Source organism: Melospiza georgiana, chromosome 5 (assembly GCF_028018845.1).
Source record: "Melospiza georgiana isolate bMelGeo1 chromosome 5, bMelGeo1.pri, whole genome shotgun sequence".
NCBI classification, from domain to species: domain Eukaryota; kingdom Metazoa; phylum Chordata; class Aves; order Passeriformes; family Passerellidae; genus Melospiza; species Melospiza georgiana.
In genome coordinates, this window is record NC_080434.1 from 30,603,326 (window position 1) to 30,629,209 (window position 25,884).

The window sequence follows — 25,884 nt, forward strand, 5'->3', positions numbered from 1 at the left end:
AACTAGAGAGCTCCATTATGAAGCTTGCCTAAATTTCCCATTGCCTTCTCCTGTCTCTATGTGCCCCAAATACCAGACTTCAGTTTTAAAATAAAAGAAAATTGGGCTTTTACTTTTAAACTGTCCTTGCAATATAGAGCAAATCTCTTCAAAATCTGACTCAGATATGGCAAGGCTCATCTTCATCATGACTTTTAGAAATGGAGAATTACAATCAGATAGCAGTAAAAATCCTTAAGATCTTTGAAAAGAAAATTGGGGGTTGGATTTTTGCTGACCCAATGTTAACATGGATTATTTCATATGCAATATGAAACACCTGACTTACAAGTCTGAATTAAAAAAAGAAAAAAAAAGAAGGGTAAGAGTTCTTTCCTTATTTCTCATCTGAGGGCCTTTATCTCTCCTCAACCAGTCTCATCTCCTTTCTCCATATCACTCAGAGGGCAAAACTTTCTTCTGATCTGAACCAAACATGCCCATCCCAACCATTTCTTAAAAAAAACCCTGCAAGTAGTAATTTCCAGAAGCACAAAACACTTTTAAATGTGATCAAACCCACATTTTCACATACATAATTTTCCTGGGCTAAATCTTATAGAATCACTGCTCACTTTCTTCAGCCATCACATCTTAATACATGGATGGAACATGGAACACCAGAATTTCTGATTGTTAACATGATTTCTGATTGTTACCTGCACACTCAGATGGATATGACTAATGGTTCCTCTTTCCACAAAGGAACACAACAGTGACTGAAGTCTGCCACAGACATCAGGTTCTTTACACGTTTGGTAGAATCCAATAGTTGTATATCCTTAGTTTCTACACCTGTGGAAGTCATGCTGGCTCAAAGTCTTTCCAACACAGGAACAAAACTAAACTGGATAAACAGACCACTGATATTTGAGTACACCATTTTCCATTTAAGTTCCACCTGATAAGTTAAACCTCTTGAGCCACCACTGCTGAGACAGGACAGATTCAAACCAGCATCAGCTTAAAATATCAGCCAACTTTCATCCTAGAGACTTGTCACAGCAGAACTCAGAGCTATATTAAAAATGTAAGTTGATGCTCTGTTTAAATTTCTTCCAGACACCATAAAAGGTATCTTGAGGCTGAACTAGGGCTAAGAGTGCAGCTGTCACTGAACAACTGTATTCACAGAGAGCCTGTATTTATATGAGAGAACCCTTCATTTCTCTCACGTTTCCTATACACACACCTCACTCTTTGCACATACTTTGCATCTGAAGGGAAAAAGTGGGCTGCTCATCTAATCAATAACACCATGTCATGCATGGAGCTTCTGCATAAATCCAGAGCAAAAGATGTCAAGCATGTCCCAGTCCAATGATTATCAGGCAATGGAGCAAAAGGATGCACTTTTCATCTCCACAGGACTGTCGCCAAAGCCTTGATGTAATAAATGAAACATGCCTGCTATTTCACCATTGCAGAACGGTACTGTAGATACCTTCCAACATCTCTGTTTGCAGGAGGGGGTAACCAGCTCTAGATGAAGTGCAGATATGTTATTAGACAACGCACAGCTTGAATCCCGGGGCCAACGCAGATGACCTTTAGAACATAAGCACTGTCTAAGACAAATATGCTTTCATCTTTGGGGAGTATTTTTTCAAGTAAAGATTTAAGAGGAAAACAGTTTAGAAATATGTTAAACACAAATGTGCCTTCAATCTCTTAATGCTTCATTTTAAAAACAAAACCACAAGTAATATCACATGTCAGAAGAAAGACAAAGTACTCTTTAAGTAGAATATTAGTGAATCGAGGCTTCATTTTCATTTATCCATTAATTAAAGCACAAGGAAAGCTGATATATAATGTAACCAAGACCCTAAATTGGAGGTATGACCAAAGTGACTCAGAAAACAGGCTTGTATTTATATTTGAAGTAATACAAGTTTATTACAAAAACAGAGACCATCATTTCGCTTTAGATTCCCTTAAGTGGGGTGAAAATATGAAAACATAACTAAACCACACTGAGGCATGTAAAACACAGGGAGAATGGGTTTAGAGAGGGATTAGTTAAATAGCAGATGATACAAAACGATAAAAGAAAGTAATTTCTCATTTTTCACTTCACAGCCTGTTACCACTTATCTTCAGCAAAGTGGTTTTTTTCAGACCTGTATCTTGACTGTGATGCTAAGCAGCCTTAGCACATACAGTGATATTTGCTAAATGGAAAAGAGCAGCATTGGTATGATAAAATTCTTTCCCCTGCAATCTATGGTGCGCAGATTTCAGCAAGTTCTGAGCTGCTCTGCTCAGCCTGTTTTGCCATCAAAGTTAGCAGCAAACTTATCAAATCACCTTATAACTGCAAAGCACCATTCAGAGTGGAACCCTGAGACCTGCAAAGCCCATATCACAGCCTGGAATCCTTATACACAGTGGGATGGTCATGCTTTTGTCTTTTGCTTTTTGGAACAAGATTTCCTTTCTTACCTCAAATTCAGCATGGCGGTTAATATCCTCTGCCCTCTGTCTGCTCAGGATAAATTCTGCTTCATTAGCCACTCGTACCAGATGCTCCTTCATGGTTTGACTCAGCAACCTGAGGACAGAGAAGATTTAAGAAATGCATTAAGAGAATGAAGTCCAAACATAAAAATCTGGAAATACAGTGTATATATATGCAAATATGTTGGGCTCCTATGACTAACTTTATTGTCCTCAAAAACAGTATTAAATAAGGTTGGGGGTAATTTTCTGGCAATTAGTAAAATAGTATTTCTATAGTAAACCAAAGTAAATATTAAATAAAATGTAAACACTCCAGCTAGTCATTTGTTTTACCTGAAATAGAGACATATAAAAAAAAAATCTTTCACATCCACCACCATATAAAGTAAGCAGTTTTTGCATATAAACATGCACAGTTAAAGCTCTGACATAATTGATGTTAAGTCTAAATTAAAAGAAATGCAATGCAATACAGTTTTCCCTCCAAATGGAAGATTGAAATTTTACGGTAAGTATACATTTCAGTAATATTTTCAGGATTATAAAACATTCTGTCTCACAAATGAAATGCTAAGATATACATTGTTACAGGTTATGTACAGAATAAAGCTGTAACTCAAACTGAGATTTCTGAGGCCTTCATAAACCCTGAGTTTATGAATGGTAGCAGAGCTGACAGATTGAATTACAGCCCAATTATTCTCAGAGTTCACATATTGTTACTAAAAACATTTCCTTTTTAATTAGTTACATTGGGATTCATAAAGTTGAAACTGGCTATACATGAGTCACACTGTTTTAGAAGGTGCATATTTCCATAGGATCACTCAAAGAAACACCAGATAAATCCATTACATGCTCTGTGGATTAAATCTTAAAAATATCTGTTATTAAATCTTTTTTGTAAGGTTTCCAGTTGTAGAAAAAAGAGTAGCAGAATGTAAAATCACTTGCTTTCCTTGCACATATAAACTAAAGTACATTTCAACAAGTTCAGAGTGCATTGAAAGGCTTTCTTTACAACCACAGGATTTATTATTCAGGATGTCTTCTAATGCATCCAATGTTAATTTTAACCCAAATAACTTATTTATCTGAAATAAGGATCCACCTGTCTCTTACTGTATGTTTGGAAGAGTGATGCTTTGCTGTCTCTTTTCCTATGCTTTCAGAATTCCACACTTGCAGGAGACTTGCAGGCACATGCCTGCTCCCATGAGAAGAAATTCGGAGGCAGAACAACACCTGAAGCTCTTTGCTCACTGCCCCTCTCATTCCAGAAATGTGCAGCACAGCAGCCACATGAGGCCACAAGCTCAGGAACCAGCCAAGTTGGTGGATTAGTCTCTCCCCATGGATGAAGTCTTGAACTAAGAAATATGCACAATTCACTGTTTTAGATGTGATTTCTCCTTCTGTTTGGGGAGGCTCGTGCAAAAGTCACTAGTTTGAAACCACATTACAAGCTCCCTTCTTTCTTTTTTTTTCTGTTTTTACTTACTGTTAGAATAGATGCAGCTGTTGGGCAACAAACATGCAATTCTGCCAATTTATCTGCATGCATTAGTGACAAACCAGCAACAAGGAACTGTACAAGCAATAGCCTGGGCAGATTCCAAGTGTTTGTCTCTTTCTCCATGATATCCAGTAGCACACTCAAATCTCACACATAAGCCTTTAAATAAACTCTTTTTTATTGAACTAAGAACTGTTAAAAAAATTAAGGGGATCACAAATGCTCACGTACTACATATTACAAGTTGCATGTAACACAGTTGGACAGTATTCCATTACTTTCCCTGAGTTTGTCAATACCAATATCCTCTGCTAGCTTGACCTGACTTTGAAAAGTAACAGCTGTCCTCTAAAAGGTCTACTTTTAATCTAATTATACACTCTGAGTCGCACTTTTCTTTCACTTGTTTATGAAATCACCCAGTATAATAATTGTCTTAACACTTTACAACATGGTTTCCTTTTTTATCTACCAAACATGGTAGATAACTGGTAAGGAGCCCAGCTCCTGCTATGCATGTCCAGAAAGGATGGATGTGTTCCAGACAAAGCAAAGAATGACATTCCCTCACACAGGAACAACACTGTCCAAAAAGAGCAGAGATGTACCTAGTGAAAGCAAATACACTTCAGGTTCCAGGAAGAGCTTGGTCTCCTATGGATCAGTGGTTTCTTCTGTCACCCTCAGCTCTCCTTACTAACCCCACACACTTGCCTCACTTTCTCTATGATACTCCACACAGGGGTAGGCCAGGTAGATGAAACTGAGACAAGATTTTTCTTTTCTTCTTTTTTTTTTTTCTTACATTCAAGAACTTTAAAATTTAATCTTTCTTTCCAGTTCAACCTTTTCCAAACACTGCATATGCTCAGATTAGCTTTCTCATAACAAACAATTCAAGTTGCATTATCATCTAGGGCAGTGTGGAGTTCCTTTATGAAAACAGTATCCACATACAAGGCATACCACACAGATTTCTATTTTGAGTTTACCACTTAAGTATGGAACTTTGCAAAAGAAATATATATATATCCTTACATAAATATAATGATGGCATGATATAATAGAGGAGTCTGTAGCCATCAATAAAAATCAAAGCAAATATGAGCTCACAGTTCCTGTATAAATGAACACACGTCTGGTAATATGCTTAAAATTAAATTCTAATCACCTACTAAAGACAAATTTTGGGAACCTTGGCAGCTGCTAGTTTTCCATTTAAGGAAAACAAAATGTTGAACAGAAATTTGTTAAGTGTAGCTCAGTGCTGTCAATAAAACAATTGTTTCCAGGTGAGCAGACCAGTGCGGAAGCAAGGACAGGATTCTGACTCTTGCTGAAGAATTAGCTCTACTCCAAACCACAGACAAAACATTTTGTATATGAGGGAGAGCCTATAAACTTAATTATCTAGATCAGGTAACTCTGAGAAACAAAGGCTTTCTTAAGAAAAAAATGTTTAGAAACACCTGATTCTCCTCACTAAGCCAGTAAGTGGCACTTCACGGATTTAAAGGATCATAATGGTTCTTTCTGGTTCCTGCCTTGGCCTCCCATACAAATTGATCATGAATGTCTTCCTGAAAACAATTTCATTTCCTCCATCAAGTCTGTACATTCTGTTCACACTACAGGAGAGCTTCCAGAAAAATGCTCTTTGTTTTTGTTTGTTTGTGGGGAGTTTTTTGGTGCTTTTTTGTTTCTGGTTTGTTGGGTTTTTTTTAATAAGGCTTGAATCTTATAGAATCATAAATTGGTTTCAGTTGGAAGGGACCTTAAGGATCATCTCCAAGCCCATGCCACGGGCAGGGACACCTTCCACTAGACCAGATTGCTCAGAGCCGCATCCAGCCTGGCCTTGAACACTTCCAGGGATGGAGCATCTGCAGCTTCTCTGGGCCAACTGTGCCAAACCAAAAATATATTTTACACCATATTCTCCCATAAAATAGTTTTATAATAAGGAAATTACTGTCAATTAAAACAAAGACAAAAATTCCCTTAACGTTTTTGTACTTTCATCCTGATTTTTCTTCCCCAGCAACTAGATTACATTAGTAACCAGTTAAACAAAAATTTCATCTGAAACACATTAAATACTTTCTTTTTTTTACAGCAAAATGACAGCTTTTCCTTTCTTTGAGTAAACAGATTGACTTTTTTGTCTTTTTCAAAGTATGCACACCCAAGCTTGAAGATAAACTCAAGTCTAATCGTTTCCTTCTTGCTGATGCTTCGTAATCCCCATATGAAGGTCCACGGACCACGCTTGCCTTATATTATCTCATATACCTGCTGATTTTTTTCAGTACTATTAAACACCAAATTGGTGTTGAATGTGCTGATTTACACTCCACCATCCTGACAGATTCTCTTCTTGTTTGTTCTTATTTATGACATGCTATTGAATTATTATTTTCCTGAACTTAATTCAAGAGGAATGTGGATGGAGTGTGGATGGACACATTTTGTAGAAGTTGGACATGATTATTTATGAGTGCAAACACTCTGGGTACTGGGGCTACTCTTCTGCTTGCAGTGCACAGCAGATTCAAGGTCTCAGACAAACTTTTCTTCCCAAGCACTTTTTTTCCACACTGAAATATTTTAAAACATGTGCTAAACTTTGAAAAGATGAGCACCCTAGTAAAAACAAGCAAGGGGATGGATTCCATGCTGGAAGTTAAATATATACTTGCATATTTGGCTGGGTCAGGAATGAAGTGCTGAACCACTGAGAGAAGGAGTTCTAGCCAAATACATGAGATAGACTGATTTTCATTGTTATGCTGGAAAACTATGAGATACAGAACTAAAACTCCTCCTCCAATTTCTGGCTGCTGAAGGCTTAGATGACAAAGTAAAAAAGCTGCTCCTTATAACAAGGAAAAATTAAGAAGTACAAGAGACAAAAATATAAACAGAAATGTGCAAAGCAAGAGTAAGTGAGAGATTGAGAAATTCTGGATTACTATTACTGATGTCTAACAATTATCGGTTTTAGTCAAAGTATGAAAAAAGGTTCTTAGGTGACATTGGCAACATTTAGGCACAAATCTATCACAAACTACTGTGGGGAGAGACTGTAAGTTCCATGTGCTCCACAACAGAGAACTCTGAGACAGCCAAGCAAGGTGACCTCTCCTACGTGCACTCCTTCCTCATAAACCTGGCATGTAGGAGATTCTCTGACTTCAAAAGGGGATATGTTCTACATGGATATAGGTGGACTTTTACGGGATCTGACTGTTCAATGTGCTAAGTAGTGGAATTACTGTTGCAAGGGCATTTTACAATTGCTTTGTGGAACATAGATTCTGTACTTTACAGATACTCTACTGAATTCTCAAAGAATATTGTTAGTCCATAAAGTCCTAAAGACTAAAGTTTGAACAAATTTGTTGACCTAAAACGGGAGACGAAAAAAAAAAAAAGAAAAAAAAAGGCACCCCAAAGCTGTGCAGACTCCCCAAAATGCTGACTTGGACACACACTAGCATTTAATGAAACAGGAGTTTTAAAAGGTAGCTGAGGGAAAATCAAATATTTTCTATCTAGGAGAGCCTCTTAGGACATGGCAGAGCCCACTGAAAACCGTTGTGTGCACATTTCAAAGCCACTGCACAGTACTGTTGGGAGGTGATTTCTGAAAATGTCCCATGCGGTGGCAATAGCACAGAACATGCACACAACACAGCACGAATACCTTCTTGTTACACTTGCAATAATTTAGTTTTTAGAATGCAGATGTTATCAAAAACTTTCCATATTAAAAAAAAACATTTCAGAACTCCCAGGTGCCCAAAAGTGGTTAATGAATTTCCTTTTTCATAGACCCAACAAATTAATTATGTATTTTCACAAGCAAAACCTACCTTTGCAACATAAATACCCTTCAAAACTCAGTGAAATAAAGAATTGGTTTTTCAAATTGTTGTGTCCACCACAGTATAGCTTAGTACACACACATGCACACAAAAAAATTAGGTAGCATCAAGAACCCCACCCAAGTCAACTTATCCAGCTCTGGCACACATTCAGGCTACAATTCCTAACTTTCAGCACATTTAAAATGCTATTTTAAGTCTAGCCTAATGATCTTATGTATTCAAATTCACACATTAACAAAGCTGCTTTTCCTTTTTTTTAAACAAACCAAAACAATAACCTCAAGACTCAGAAAATAAATCATCAAAAATCTCTTTTACAAAACGTACCACCTAAACAGAAATGGTTGTTAAAAATCGAAAAGGAAGGAAATGTGGAAACCATGTCTTTTTTTCTTATGAAACAAGACTGAGGTGGAGGTTCTGTCATTAGAATCTCAGGACAAGGAGGCTGCAGCACGGGGAGCAGACTAGCAGTAATCAATTCTACTTTGGACCAGACTGCATTTATCATTTTTCTCCAGAGCCTTTTTTGGTCAATTATGCACAAAGTCTGACAGTTATCATCCATTTTTTCATTAATAGCTGTATTTTTCTAACTGTTTTTCCATCACAGTAGTTGCTCCTATGGCAACACAACCCTCCAACATTCATTCCTTGAGAGTGACCGCAGCGCTGTGAGCGAGAGACAATTGAATGGGGCAGCCTACATCTGTCCCCTATTTTCCATTCAGAAAGCATCCAAATAATTGGCCAGCCAGCTTGATTGCTAAGTATTCAATATTAAAAATATTTGCATTCATGATCAGTCAAAAGCAATACACAGAATTTAAGACAAGGAACAGCAGGTGACATGTTTAAATTTTGTTAGTATAGTTCTTAAATTCTTCCCCACCCCCTCAGCTATAAAAATATAGATGATTACAGCATTCCAGATTTTATACTATTAGATCTTATGTTTTGAGAGCATAATACTGTTGCATTTGGTTGTTTCTGGAGAGGTTTGGGACCTTTTTTTGGTTGGTTGATGGAGTTTTTACTTGCTACGGATATTAAATTTGCATTCTGTTTGTCTTCCTTCTCCTCCCAATAACTTCTGAATTAATTGCACAATTCCAACAAATATTTTTACTAGAAGGCTATAGTGTCTCAAAAATAATAATTTTAAATCCAAGGGAGCACAAAATCCCTTCCAAGATTCCTTTGGGAAAAGAAAAAAAGCTGGTTTCAACTACACTGAAACACCCATTAGAAAATGCTCTGACACAGAGGGGAGAATTTTGATTAGATTTCATTCCTCAATAGACAACAAAGAACAGGGCAATAAGAAAAAGCTACAGAAAAACAAACATGGATACACTTATGAATACTTATGTTTTGGGTTGCCTTGATTGAATAAGAACTTGAAAAAGCAAAGGTAAGGAGAGAAAATTATACATGGATTCTGCTAATTTAATGAGATTGTCTTTAAACCAAATATTTGGGGACTATTTTAGTGAATATTAATTTACAAGTGTATAAAAATGTAGGCATAGAACATCATTCCATAATTCTTCAGATGGCCAAGGAAACTGTGCTTGAGAATATTAAAATCAAGCATCTTCTAGAGTCTCTTCAACTGAAAATTGGAAAGAATAATTGCTGCAGCATGCTTAGGAGACTGATCCCTCAACCCCTGCCATGCCAAAGCCATTATCACCCCAAAGGGGATAATAACTGTCATGCCTGCTCTCAAGCTCGAGTACGTTTGTTAGTGCCCTGACTGATACAGAAAACAAGATCCAGCATAAGAGATGCTTCACACTAAAGTGTGCTAATGAATCACAGCGACAGCAGAGAGCTTTCACCTTCACACAGCACAGGAGCTGCTCACTAACCAACCAGTCAACTACAGGAAATCAGGCTCTAGCAAAGAGGCATTTGTACATGCAAGGAAATAAAACAAAGGCGAGCTTGGTTTGGTTCATAAATAACAGCCCCACCATCTTGTGCATAAGGAGGAAACAAATTAGTTCAAGGGTGCAAAAAAGGAATCCGTCTGGGCACCTCCGAAGTCTCCAAAGGAGAGGGCTGGCCATGGCAGTGAACTAGATCCACCTAAAGGATGGTTCTGGTGAACAAATTCCCTGGCCATTACGTTCTCATGTTCAGGCTCCAAAACAGACTCACCCTAAAGGGAGGATCCAAAGGTGAAAGGCAAGCACAAAGAATGAAATCCAGACTGACAGAAGTTCAGCAGGCTAAGGAAAACATTTCACAACCTGTCCTGCTGCTGCACAGATGGCTCAGTACATGGAGGAGCCATGGGGACAGGCACCTTTTTAACAAGGTTTCAAAGAGCATTAATAGTGTCCCCAGACACTACAATAACAGAGAACAATACTTACTACTTTTTATTAAAATCAGATTAATTAAACATAGCAATGTATTGAAATTGATGTATCTTTTACTGCGCAGAAAGAGGTTATTCTTCAATACCTGCTCCTTTACCTTACATTCTGTAGCTTGCTGGATTTCTGCACTGGCTTTTTTCTTTTTACTATGCTTGTAACCTGGACTTCAGGCCTTCAGTTGTGTATTTCTGTTTTAGGCAGCTTTACAGTTCTGTATTTCCACCCACCAGCTTCCTGTTCAGAGATTTTCTTTCAGTTCAAGACTCAAAGCTTCACAAACTAATCAATTCTGCTCTACACATGAAGAGGGTGTGATCTACCTGGAAAGGCAGGGAGCAGCTTTTCTGAGGAACACATTAGTTACTTGTGAACATGGAGAAATTCAGGCCAACACATTCTGAATGCAGCACACACACCACAGATCTTACGAGTCCCAGAGGCAAACTTTCTGCACATATTTCTGTCCAGGGAATCCTAGCCAAAACATGGCAAGCCTAAATCTAAAACTTCCAGCTGCTGAGAGAAAGAGAGGTACATTCATACCTTTCACATAATATCAAAATATACATTTGAAAGCAAGCAGAAGAGAGATTTACATCTCCCCTTCTAGACTTCTTCCAGAAAGATTTTTCAGTCATCTCATTTGCCCAATAAAAAAACCCAGTAGAACATACCTCAAGCTGGAATAGCTTACAGCACAATTAGTCCAAAAAAATCTAGTAATAAGCACTGGGAATAAAACTCTGATTTACAAAGATTATAGGATGACCAAATTCCCCCCACCAAGGCAGTAGAAAATAGCAATTCGGTGATTCCACAAATTCCAGGCAGTTCTTCCAGTCCTTGATTTTATTTATTGTAACTCCCACATCATGGTGCCCTACAGAAATCCCTCCCCATCCCATCCTTCCCTGGTGCTGAACCAGTTCTGTCTTTTCTCCAACTACTTTGTCATATTTTCTTGTGCACTTGTAGAAACAATCTAAAATTCAGCTTTTATTGTATAACTATGCAGCTAAAGTCTAAATCAGAAGTATTCAGATATTTTCTTAAGTTTCAATTAAAAGACTTTAGCTTTTGGAGTTTCTAAGACTATAATGCTATGGCAAAAATATACAAAAAATAGCAAATACAATAAAACACAAGGTCTGTTAGCCTATGTGCAAGAAAAATAATGTGCAAATTGCATAAAGAGAAGGAAAGAGTAGTTCTGGAATACAGTTCCTATCATTTGAGGGATAATAGTTTGATTTTAGTGATTTCTGAAAAGCCACAAAGCACTGCAATTCAGCAGTAACTATAAAGGCTCCTATAAACAGCAACAGAAGAAAATGGAGGCAGATAGAAGGAGTAATTTTTAAGAAATTAATCCTCTCTCCACCAAAATGAATGTTATGCTCCCACTTTAAAAAAAAAAAAAAAAAAAAACAAAAAAAAAACCCTAAAAGAAAACCCAACTCTGCTACACGTCAGAAATGAAATGAAGTAACAATTACACAGACATTTTCTGCTAACCAAAACCACACTTCCTAGTCTTCAAGGGATCATTTGTCCCTGAGACAACCACTCTGGCTCAGGCTAGAGTTGAAGTTATTGATGTTGTTTATGGAGGTGGGGGAGTGATTCCATCTGTCTGTGATGGGCACTGCATGTTTTGAGGAGAAAATAGTCAATTCCAAACAGTTTACTGATAGAAAGCTTGACCTGGACAAGCTGAATAGCTACTGGGTGACTGCCATGCACAGCTCAGTCTCAGCAACTGATTTGTCCATGATAATCATCTTACACAGATGAACCTTACATTGTGGTTTACATGTGTGTGGGATCTCTATGTTATCTATGCTAATAAAACATTAATCAAAGGCCAAATTTATAGCAGGCATTTTGTAAGTAAGGTCAAGACAGGTCAGCCTCACATAATAGGAAACAACTATAGGCTAGATCTTAACACTGTAACTGAACACCCTTGTTACTTTACCTTGGCCCTTGGGATCAAGACTAGTAGCAAAATGTTTTTCCTGCCTCAGAATGGTGTTTCGCCTACCATAAACTGAAATGCAACCATTAAAAGCCATTAAAATGGCCATTATTTTTATGTATCTTGAGAACATTTACATCTTAAGAAAAAAAAATCTGAAATAGCCATTTCTCCATTCCTAAAATGATAAAAAGGTATTTCAATAGCATATTAATTTATGTGATAAATTATTATGGTTTTAGTTAGATAGTTGTCCTAACTACATAAAATTTATTTTCTATTTGGATTCTAACCAGCTGAAGTTACTCACTAACTGAAGTTACATTTAAATAAATGGCATTTCTTATAATACACCTTAGGTAACTCAATAAGACGTCTTGAAAAAAATCCTTTAGAAAAAGGTAAACACTGTTCTTAGTCTGCCTCAACAACTGATTCAATATTAATGAATAATATATTGATGGTTCTGAACACTGCTACAAGTCAAAGAGCATGGCCTCATCACCTGCTCTGTCATTTTCTGTAAGTTTCAATAATATACATATAAAGTTATGGATAGAATATTAAACTAATTGGTAATATTAAGAGGGTTTTTTCCTTAGAGGGCCTCTCCTCCTTTCTAGTTTAAGAGATAGATCAGAAATGAATGAGCAAACTGGAATCTAATTTTTGAGACAGAAGCTTATCTCACAATTCCTAGCAGTAATGTCTTTCAAATATCAATTCCCTTTCTCAAGAGATTAGCTGAATACAAATTATACCTTCAACATTAACCAGTACACAAGGACAGGAAGAAAGAAAATCCATGACACACAGATAAGCAAAGTATTTAATGAAACTAAAGAGCATTAAGATTCTGCAAAATCCCATATTCAGAATTAGAACGGAACCAAAGAACTAAAGAACATGAAACCATGCTCGTAAAACTTTACAAAAATTACACAAAAAGGAAGAAGAAAAATTATTTTTAAAAAGTTTCAAGGCACAGAACTCCCTGAAGGCTAAGGCAGAGGTGCTATCAAATATTGTGACTTACCTTCCTTCATTAACAAGCTCAATAAAGGCCAGGCCAGCATTCTTCTGTATAGAGTTTTGCCACTCCTGGGTAAAGACAAAACAGAAGAGAAAACTAGCTGTATAAAAACAGAACTTGGAAGAGGCATTTTCAGAGACAAAATAAGACCCTTTCTTTTCCACTTTAGCAACTTACAGCACCCTCAGCAAACACACAACGCATTAATTGTGTGCAGATCTAGAAGCCATGAATGCCAGCATGAAGGAACAGGGCAGCATCATTTACTTGAGGTCATATTAATGGGAGAAGAAAATCCAAAAACATCCCACAAAGGATTCCATCATTGTCCTTTGTTATGTCATGCAATAATCCTGAACTTGCTCTGGTTCATGGATGCTTTTTGCCTTTTTGAACCATGATAGTGCCTGAAACTGTTTCACATTAAGGCAAGGGTTATCTCTTAGACACAAATTTCTCTTGTAGCTTAAACCCTAGTAGGGATATTTCCTAATAACAACCCTCACTTCAGCATCACTTAGTCACCTCTAATCATTTAAAAAACATCTGTTAACAATCCAAATATTGCACCATTAACACATTATGTTTTGTTTTTTTCTTTAATGTAACATTTTTAACACACTGAAATAATGCTAATGGTAGATGAACATGCACTGCACATTCCTTAAGTCCAGCTGAACCTTGAATTAAGCAAAACTCTACACCTCTCAAACATGTAGGTGGGTTTTGCCTGGCTCCCGTAAGAGACACAGGGGAGCAACCAACTCAGATGACCTATCACTGGGGCTTGTTACCCTCATTTGAAAGATGAGAAGAAAACAAAATTACTTAACAAACACAGAAAATAGATTTTTATCATCTTAGACCACATAAGAACAAGTTAACCTAGTTAAAAATTAGAGCAGTAAATAAGTGTGTACCTCATCTTTTGGGGAAAATGTAGGGGCAAATAGAACAGGACAAATACAGCTCTTGATTTAACTCATCAGCTCCTCTAATCTAATACAAAAGACTGATTCTGCAGCAGACAGATAGTTAAGTTTCATGTGCTGTTCCACATCAGCTTCCTTGGTTTTTTACTCTTTGTTCTATGAAATAATAATCCTACTGATTATCTACATGATTATCACTGTGGTTATTTTAAAAAAATCTCATCAGCTAAGGCAGGGAAAAAGTTCAAAACAGGAAAAACATCTTAAACAAATTTCAGATTTCTGAATGTAGGAGGTTTTTAACACACAGTGTCAGGGTGCATTTTTTGGTGCTCAGTGTTGCAGAATTACCTCTCAGTCAGTGAGACAAAGGTCTGATCAGACACACACTGAAACAACATTGTTATTCACAACTTAAATCCTGCCTCTCTGCCCCCGCCAAAAAAAAAAAAAAAAAAAGTATTTGCAAATTTCAAGTGCAGGGAAGAAATTATTACTCTGATTTCTCAAGCTGTTTTTCCAGGCCTAACACATGCTTATCATGTTTATCATGCCCATCATGTTTAAGCTGCAACAATACATTACAATTTTCAAGGAGTCAGAATTAAAAGCAGAATAACTGGAACACGTGATGTATTATTCATCACATATTATAAATGTAGTCTAGTGGAAAACAAAAAGCCTTTTAGTTTCTAATACTCTAAATGAAACAACACATGCAAATAATCCTTCTAAGAGGTTTTAAATGTAGTATCAGGTTCTAAATATTTAGCTTTATATAATGATAACTGAAACTATTCTGTTGGCTGAAGTGTGAGACAACTCTAAAAAAGCAAAATATTTTTTTTCCCTTTATGACACTGTCCATCTGTTGTTCTGCTTTTTAAAGAGCTCACAACAATACCTGAAAATTTAATTGGTGAAGATGGAGGCTGCCAAAAGTGAAAAGAAAGTGCATTTATCATGATACTTTTCAGCATTTTCCTCTACATCAGACATCATCAAAGAAGGTGTTAGTCTAAACATTTTCATAAATCACAGCTGAACACACCCTAAAGCTTATTTTAATAGTTGAAAGAAAAGACTAATGGTCTTCATCTTTCATGATCCATTCAGTATTTCCCCACAGTATATGTTCACTCTCAAACAATTACACTCAGTATACATATTGCATTATTATATCAGCATCTTAGTTATCCATCTCCCAAAGGTATTAGCGAAAAAACATGTTAAAAGCTTCAAACTCAACTACTAATGCAACTAAGTAACTATAAAACACATTTCAGCACTTTTCTGAGGAAAGGCTGATCAACTGAGTCGATAATTTCATACCTGTTCTAAGCTGTAGGTAATTGACCATCATTTCCCGTGGCTGTAAATGTTCAGTGACCAAGAGACATCATCTACTTCTAATGCTTTTGGTCACTGAACTCTCAACAGTGAAGCAAGGGGAAAACCAAGAAGCAATAGACACAATCACAAATAACTTCAATGAAAAATCACCATAACAAGGACACAAATAAGAAATCACTTTTTATTCAAATACTTTGTCTGATAAGGAAATTTCCTAACTCGTTACTGTGTCACCTATTTTCTTAATAGAAACTATAAACAGCCCCATAAATACCCTAGCCAAGGACTAAAACCTTTCCTGAAATGGTGCTGCAAACCTGATCTGAATTATAATTTTGTATGAAATAACATACTACATTTCCTTTCTATACAGCTCAACTCTGAAGTGAGCAAAAATACATCCCAGTCCTCTACAGCTTTAATGTTATATCACCAACAAGTTTCATTAGCACAGTCTTACTGAGTGCACAAGGGTCATTAAATGAAAACATTAAACAGTAGTGGTCTTAAACCCCTCCTTTCAGAAACTAATCATCTCTCTCGAGGTTGATATCATGACCCATTGTCCTATTTGAGTAATGCTGGGGTTATTTAATCTGTTTTACAGTGGGGGTTTTTAATTAACCTTAACTAATGATCAGTTGTAGGACAGCACCAAATTCTCTAATAAAACTCATAAATTACTACATTTACTTTTTTCTAGGAAATACCAAGACCAACAGCATGCATTAGACTATAACCAAAGACCAAAACACAGAAAATACCACAAGCTGGATAAGACCATAGCCAGCAACAAGATTAGTGTAGCAAACAGGCTTCAGTTCTTGTACATCCCATTTTATGTCATTGTGCCTACATGTGTATGTGTAGCTATCTCAATCTTCAGATGCATTTAAAAGTCTTCCACACTATTTCATCCTCATATTTCCTTTCATATAAAACAAGGTGTGTCTCTAATCCCACAGAATGATCAGATAAGTGAAGTTCTTAAAAAAGTTCTGCCTTGAATTCAATTTTTTTCCATTTGTTATTGGCTTCCTATCCATTCCGAATATCCTTGTTCAGATCAAATACTTCAGGAACTGCTTATTTACCCAAAAAGCCTTTTTCTGTGAGCACCAGATAGCAGGAGCCAGCTTCATAACAAAGAATGCAGTTGGTTCTTTACACAATGTGTAAAGAATCTATCCCCAAAAGCATACCATGGTGATTAAAAGTTCAATAGGATCAAGAGGAAACAGAACAAGTACACATAAAAAAAATAAACACATTAATATTGGCTAAATACACAGAAACTGCATCCAATTCAGAAATACCCTCAGCAAAAGTTGCTGGAGAGTGGAAGAGTATCATACTTGTTCCATTTTATTCTTTTTGAGCATGTCTTTGTGTCTATAGCTGGAGATAGGACCAGAAGTAAAGTGGAGCCTTTATCTAGCCCAATATAACCATTCCTAAACTGTAATCACTCAAATACCAAGAAAATTTTGTTGATACACATTTTTGTTGGTTTGGAATTTGACATGCTTGCCCATAGGCAGCAAATGAACATATCCCCCCTCAGCTGTACACCTTTGATAAAGTAATTTAATTGTATTTTAAACAATTATGGCAGAGGTGTTGGCTCTAGATGTTCTTTAAGATCATTTTCAACTCCAACCATTCTACAATTCTCTTAATACCTCAAAGCATACATTCTTCAAGATATATACAAACATTTCCAACACCAACCCATCAACTAGTCTGATGGCTAAGCAATTAACCATGGATCTTGAACAGAATATTTAAAACATTTCCAATAGATGAAAACTGCTTTATTTCCAACTGTAACAAACTGCTCTGCTGCTCTCATTCATATATAGACACATGAACACTCCTTAAAAATTCATTTTTCTCAGAAACTTGAAAAAAAATCCTTCTAAACAGTTTAACATATTCTACAATTAAGGATTATATCTAGCAGTGGAAACACTCATCAGCAGGCAAAAAAGAGAAAATTCTTCACTAATCCATCCTTCCCATAAAGCTGGTGGAGTTTTGATAATTTATTTTGGTTATGAAACAAAGGAGAAGGATGACTTTGGTACTGACATCTATGAATGGGGCACTAAGGAGCAGGGTGGGAAAATGTGTTAACATATGACTAAGAGACATATTATATCCTAGAGTAAAGGTCAAATCTGCATGAAAAACTTGTTCATAGAGAGATACACTAATCTTTAAGTGCCTAAAGTAAACTATCAAGAACTTTTCAGCAGTGTTTGCACTTGGTGTCAGCACTCTCTCAGCACCACATCCACTACAGGCTTGAATGAACTCAGCAATAAAGAACATATAGTGAAAAGTAGATTATATCTCAGCTGGGCTCTTCATAATTAAAAAAAGTTAGACTGCACATTAAGCAGAATCTCTGAAAACATAAATTACTTTTAAAGGTTGAAGCATGCTTCAGTTATTTTAATCTATGAAAGTCCATTGAAAAAAATTAGAAGCAACATGGATTAAAAGGAAATCATATCTAGAAACCATGCAGCAATTTAATATCAAAATTAGCAAAGGCCAAGTACTTACAAAAGAGGAGCATTTTGCAAAGATGTGACACAAATTAATATAAAAATAACACGAGAACACAATTTAGATAGTTATCCAGTATATATACAGACATACCTGTATGCTCAAATAAAATTTAAAAACCAGAAACAGATAAAGAAGGAACAATAGGAAACTGGCTAAGAAAAAAAATAATTTCAATAAATATTTTCATGGCACTTTCTCTACAGAACATCACTACTGTTGCTGAACCCTGAAACAAAGTGAGAACTTGCAAAAATATTTACTACTGTCTTAAAAATTCAGACCCTCTTGTCACCCAAAAAACATTATCGAACAGGCTTGGATTCACTGAAATTTAAACAAAGGCTTCTCTATGAAAGCTTTAACGTGGCATCTCTGTAACAAGCCCAAGTACCTCACTAATCAATAGAGAGGGTTTGATTTCAATAAGGGTGATAAAAGTTACTCTAACCCTGGCCAGCTACAAGCTCTCAACAGATGATGGTCATTAGGGCTCCATGGGGTCCCACGTACTCGGGCTGTACAAATGTGTCCTATTAGCACAGGGCCTGTCTGCTTGGCAACGCCGGGCTCAAGACAAATGGCAGCTGCTGCCCTTCAAGGTCTGAAGTCAAGTCCTCTGGGAATCTGAAAGCCCAACTGGAAAAATCAAGGCCTGTTCATTAGAGACTGCTTCAGGGGAAACTTGCAAGGCTGCCATTAGAACTTTATAAAAGAGCTAATTATTTTTATAAGACTTTTAAAACTATCAAGCACACCCAGTTATAATAAAAAGTATTTACTGCTGGCATTCCATTAAAAAAGACATTGCTTTCTGTCAAAAAATCTGCTGGTGACAGTACACAACTGAAGTCTTTGTATTGAAAATTTTAACGAGTTTTTTAAGAGAAAGTTGTGTAAAAATTGACTAGATGAGAGAGCTTCTCAAGTGAAGGTACAACACCACGCCCACTAATGTGAGAAAATATCCCAAACACACTCATATCAAACTACTGAACCACACATACAGGTGGGCTGAGATTGTGCATGCGTGATTATCTACCCCTAAAAAACAAAAGGAATTCAAGAAACAAACACATTCAGTGTTGCAAAGGTGACTGAAAAGAACAAGCAAAATCCTTGCTCCAAATCTGCGCTGCTGAGGAACAGCCAAACATGCTGCAGTATGTGTGTATTAATAAATCAGAATGTATTAATAAGTCAGAATGGCACAGGACCCACATGGTACCAAACATTAAGGCTAAGCAGAAAAATTAAAATTACCACTGTTTCAGTATTTTTCCTCTGTTTTATCAAACACCAAAACAAATAATGATAACTCCTTTCACAAAATGTACTCTGGGGAAAAGTTGGTACATGACCTTTTTTTTTTTATTCATAACCACAAAATTCTTTACTATTTTAACTATTAAACCGAATCAAAGTTTCTGATACTGAAACATTTTCCCAGCTGCACAGCATGACAACACTGCATTGAGTTCTAAGGTAATAACAGATCACTGGTGGAGTATTTATTACAAATCTGTTAAAAGTGCTATATGAAATTCATTAGTGCTCCTTAATCAATTCTTGGACCAACATGCACATGAGCTTCCGACTGCCTAATTCAAAAAAGCAATTACAACCCTAGTCCTCATGTAAAAGGACGACAGAAAGAAGCTATGTGAAACCAGTTTAAAAGAATGAAAATGTAAAGAAAACAGATTAGGAATGATTTATATCAATGCCTAGTGCTGAAGTTAATTACAACTAACCCAATAAAATAGTGCCTTTATTATTGTACAGCAAGTAATAACCTTGGACGCAAAAACCAGAACTCTTTGCTGACTTTTGCATGCTCAATTCCACAGCACACTACATTAAGAATTAAAGAAGTAGTAAATAAGCCATACAGAAACAGCAGGTTTTTAACTAAAAGCAGAAGACTCCCCTGCTGTTTAACCATGTGGGTTATTCCATGTAAACAGAGCTTCCTATAAACTAGTATTATGTTGTTAGTGGTAAATGCCTAAAACTATAATGAGAGTTTAATTTCAATACTTAAAAGTTAGAGTTCAAGTCACAGTAAGCTTTTATAGATTCTGAGAAGAAATTATACACATGTAGAGCTGGAGTTACATACTTAAGTAGTAGATTATTCAGTAAAAATACCACAGAAAAAACTGTCAGCTTGTCAGACAATGCCTTTTGTGCTATGAGATTACTCTCAAAGTGACAACTGTAGCCTTCTCTACAAAGGACATAAATCTATCCTAAAAAATACATTGTTATGAAAAAATAGATATAAAATATTACAGCATATACAATCTTTAAAAACTACATACTAAAAATCTTGAGATAGGCTGAATTTGCCATAATTTATGGTAACACCAAATATTCTTAAAACAGCCATAAAAGAAAACTTTAACTTAATCCAAAATTCATACAAAATTATAAAAATATCATATATAAATACAATTATAACAGTAAGAATTTTCACAACATAAAAGCTGCATATCTCTCTGATCAAAATGCATAAGCTCCATTTTTGTATCTAGTTTCAAAGAAGTATGAAAAACTAGGGAAAAAACTGAATGAGTGGTTTTCAGGTCCCCAGTTTCTGAGGGAGGAAGCAATTTCCCCAGGCAGCTTTTCCCTTTCTCTCTCCCACTAGCAGGCTGTTGCCATGACACCCCATGAAACAAAATTAGGGGTCAGGTTTGAGTTCATCTAGCAGCAAACCTTCTCCACTGCAGTTTCCTCTCCAGGTTCTTTAACCATAGGCTATTTTCAATGCCAAGATGAAAGACCAGTTTCAGAAAGAATATGAACAGGAATCTTAAAAATTACTCAAGAAATCCAAGTACCAAGCAGTTCTGTAAATAGGCAGCAATGGGAAGCACAAAAGTCTTAAGTCAAAGGAGATGAAACAGAAAAACAGACTTGAAGAAAAGCAACAACATAAGATGAACAAAGGGAAAAGATCCAAATAATTAAGTTGCATTGCCAGCATCATTTTCATGAACAAAGGCAAACAAATTAAGGAATAGCAGGACTATAACACAACTGACCCTTGATTTCAGTACTTTTTTGTTTAACTGTGATTGGAATTTGAGATTTTGTAAAACCACTGAACAGGAAGGAAAATGCCTTTCAAGGTATACTACAAATTACAAAACTGAGAAAAATCACAGCAAACTCAGTGCTGTACAGCAGCACCAGTAGGGCTGGACTGGTCCCACTGATAGCAACATTCATCATCACCATGAAATAGCAGCAATCTTCCTGCTCAATGTTCTTAGCTTCAAATAAATAAATTTAACTAATAAAGAAATACAACACTGGTTTTGGAACCATAAGCCCCTTTATACACCAGGGAGGTTGGAAATATTGATCTTTAAGGATTCTTCCAACCCAAACCTTCTATGATTCCATGATTCTGGTATCACCCTTTTCCCCAAATGTAGTTTAGTTTTTATGTAAACTCTCATAATGAATGCATGCACATGATGAACATGATTCTTGCTATCATTGTACCATTGAGGGAATGAAATTCAATTATCTAAACCAATCCCACCTCTTCACTCATAACACAGGATGTCCAAATTTGTCCCTTGATATTCCCTAAAACAATCCTATCCTAATGCAGATCTTTTCTTAAAAGATTTAGAGAAAATGAGGCTAAATCAATTTCTTTTAAAAAGGCAGAAAAACTACTACCTTTCCCATTACTCTCCACTTGCATACTCTGTTCCCTTCCTCATCCTAGATATATTGTCTTTATTTACCCTAAAACATAATATATATAAAACATGTTGCAACAAAGGTCTCTATTATCATCTGTCACCACAATAAACATGATAAATAATAATTTTTTGCTCCTTTCACTACAAATCCTTACCTGCACTCACCAAGCAGATTTACCAAAAGAAAAATATATCCATCTTGGTTTCAGGTAGAAACAGAAATAAATGTATGCAGAACTATTCAAAGAGCACTGGAAAATCCAGCTTTTTCTTCTGAATCAAAATTGACTCTGAACTAGGATCTAATACTTACTAGACCTCAATATCATGATTGCTGTATAATCTAAATTATGAGTTTTTATCACTTAAGTTACCACAAAATACTCAAGAAAAAATTAGTGCATTGCCAACAATCCTCGACAAGACAAATCTTTCCCCAGTTGCACAAACAGGCAAAAAGCAGAGATGCATGTAAGTAAGAGTGCAAGTCAGACAAGAAACTGAAAAGCACCACTCCACAAAGTTTCTCTGGGTAGAACTTCCAGTAAACAGCACAAATCCTGAGTTCCCCAAGCAGTTCTGCCTGGAAACAGACACACATTATTTGTTTTATTAACACAAACAACAAAGTTCCCATATTTGTAATTAGTATTATATCAACAAGAAACATTGCTGCTCACTGAACTTTCCATAATCTCCTACCCCTCCCCTGCACGAACCCTCTTTCCATAGTCTCAAATTAAACAGACTGGCTGTAAAACAGCAGGGTGTCAAATTAAAGCACACTTTATTTTCAGAGGTCTCCACACTTCGCGGCTGACTTCCTGTCAGGAAGAGTTCCATTTCAGTGCAGAGCCCCACCAGCAGGGAGCTCACAGAATTAAGTGCCAGTTGATATTACTTTGTTTTGCATTTACCACCCCTGAGAATATTGTTCAAAGATCTAGTTATAAAGCCAGCGTGGTATCATCCTTCTGACTAGACTGCCAAGCCACAGGGTGTGCTCTTGCTGCACAAAACTCACCTTAAATGGTGGTGTTTTTTTAAGTCCTAGTGTGCTGGTGAAGCAACAGGATGCCTTTTTTCTTCAGAAAAGTCTTGCTTCTGCAGCTAAATTATGTTCCCTCAGTTTTGAACATCTGCAGCACTGTACATTAATGGAAATTAAGCTGTCCTGTTGCCCTATCCCACTCCCAAGATTCACATTAGACAATCCACTCTCCTCCCTGGACATAAAAACGTATACATTAATCAATCAAACTCTCAGCAACACAGCTTTAAGGGCTAATATTTCTAACTGTAGAGGGTGTGTTTTCCATTAAATTCACACCAACAGCATGTCCTGAATTTCTCAGCAAAAGCAAATAATTTTTAACTCATGAGAGTTTTTCTTCATATGAGCTTATAATATATGGGAAGTCTACAGAATCACTAAAGATTGTACTTTAAAAAAGAAAACCAGGGAGGAAAAATCCTCACTTTTGCCACAGAATTCTGTTTCAGTAAGAACAACTTCAGAAAGTTCATCTCTCTACACTCCAGTGTGGCAAACTATTTCAAAGAATCATTTTGTGGTTTGTAACCCTATCTTTTCTCCATTTCTCTACCAAAAGCCTGCAAGACATATTGAATCCTCCAACCAGAATTCCATGAAACAATGCTTCTCATCACTCCAAACAAAAATGTCAGTTTTACTACACCTGTACACTTGTACCTCTCTATACACTTCCTTAGTGTAATATATAGAATCCATCTTGACTTTTTTTTCATACCTCAAAACTACAAAGCTCAAAATTCCTTCCCAGAAAGCAGATGTGTAGCATAAACCAAAAAACACAAGTGTTTGTTCATCTTAAAATCTCACATTGTACATTTCATCTCCAAATTGGAGAATGAGTAAGCCCTTAAAACATCCTCCTAGAGCAAGTATAATGGAAAGATATAGGGATATAAAGCAAACACATTTTTACTGAGACCACCACCTGTCAGGATACAACTACCAAGTGCTTCTTGCATCACTAAGTCAAGAATAGGTCACTTATTATTTGTGAAGTATTGGCGAAAAATTCTCAATACATCCAACCTATTTTCATGCTTAAGGCAAAAACAAAGTTTAAAACTTCTTTGATTTCTATTACTAAGCAAACTGTCAGTATACATCCATTCATTCATGGCATATTGTTTCTTGCATGAGTCTATCACAACGATTTTAAAATTTAGCCACTGTTGAACAGACATTTTAAATAACCTATCTATAATCCATACTAAAAGCACAATACTCCTGAAGCCAGCAATTACACCTAAGAGAAAAAACAGATTTCAAGCAGATCTGAAGCGTAGTAAAGTCTGAACCTTAGCAATTTTAAGAACATGAGTTTGAAAGAAACTCCTACTTAAACATACTAGGGTGCTCTCCAAGCAATTCCATGGAACTCAACAGGCAATTAAACTCTCAAACAATTTAGAAAGCAACAGGAAATCAGAGTGGGAATGAAGTTCTTACAGACAGGCTTTGCATTATCATGGGGTTTCACACAGAAAATATTACAATAATCTAGTTCTGGAGAGACAAAATCTACATATTGCTTAAGTCAAATAACAAAAAATACATGCAGCTGATTTAAATGTAATTTCAACATTCTCCAGTTCAAAGGAAAGGTTTTCCCAGCTGTTTCCATTTATTTCAATCTTATCAGATTTGCACTTCAGACAGTTATCTACCAATCTGATCTTCAGTTTCAGACGCTTGAAATGTATAACACAGTTCAACGAAGCAAGTAGCAAAATATCCATAGCACATGTAATCCATTTGTAATTATGCCAAGTACTCCACTCAGTGACAAATACCAAGCATGAAAGTTGTCAATAGACGTTTTCAGCACCCAAACTGAAATCCTCAGATTTCAGAGATGGAAGAAAAAGTCACACTCAGGAAGGTAAGAAGTTACACCATGCATAAACCCCCAGATATATCAGTGTAAGGCAGAACCCAGGTGTTTTGGAGAACAGATTTGGTAACATAACCTTCTGTTTTGTTAGAAGGAGACTTACTGACACAACAGAATCTGAAATCCAAGCACCAAAGGACCACATTTAAGGAGTCTGGATTCCACAGCCAGTGCCCACCCACACCTTCCAGGACTTTCATTTACATTCTCCCAAGTTAATCCTACAGACCACTAGCCAAACAGCTCACTATGTGTATATCAAGTCTCTTGCAATGCAGGAGAATGCAGAAATCTTGTATCACAACAAATAAAAGGAAATGGCAACTGAGGGCAAACAGATGAATCACAATGTTGCTTTTCCAAATTGAGAGAGCCTAATTTGTTTCAAAACTGCACTCTTCTACATGACTGCTGAATGCCCTTAAGCTCCTGGACTATTAGCTACTTTGTGAGGATTTGTTGAAACTTTTCAGACAGATGATTTTACCTGGTGATAATAATTGTTACCCAAAACATTAATTGAACTTAAATCTCTTCTGCTCCAGAATACTTCGATAGCATGGCCCCTGGTCACTGTGAGATCTACCTTTTCCTCTCCCTGGCTTCCCATCCTCTGCAGATTAAAACACACATTGCAGGGGAAAAAGAATTTTTGATGAGAAAACAGTTTATAATGTAAAGTCTTTTCACTGAAAATATCAGAAGTAACACTATACATAAAGCTCAACAGATATTTCCCAATTACTTTCTATCTAGCTGCATCCCAAAAAAAGGTTAGGACAAAGAGCTTCAATGTAGTTTTCCAGGTACAAAGATCATGTGGTATTTGTTACAATTACACTAGAAACATCACTACTGCTGTTTGCATAACAATCATTAACATGCTTGGCAATCCTATGTTTTCAAATGTTAGGATTTACAGTTTTATTAATGTGCCTGAATCCACTTGGTATGAAGCAGATCCGAGCAGCTTAAGAATGTAGATAGTCCACAGCAGAGTAAGATGATCTTGAATATTTTCCCTTCCACAGTCACCTCATCTC

At 36.4% G+C, this 25,884-nt stretch overlaps 1 protein-coding gene across 2 annotated transcripts in view; it reads right to left on the reverse strand.

The window, feature by feature from the left end:
- LRBA (LPS responsive beige-like anchor protein) overlaps nt 1–25,884 on the reverse strand; it is a 368,385-nt gene that overhangs the window by 236,064 nt on the left and 106,437 nt on the right. For both annotated transcript variants that reach the window (XM_058024236.1, XM_058024237.1), the window contains 2 exons: nt 13,313–13,377; nt 2,485–2,593 (listed from right to left, as the gene is read on the reverse strand). In XM_058024236.1, the coding sequence (XP_057880219.1) occupies nt 2,485–2,593; nt 13,313–13,377 (174 nt within the window). The remainder of the gene's footprint in view (nt 1–2,484; nt 2,594–13,312; nt 13,378–25,884) is intronic.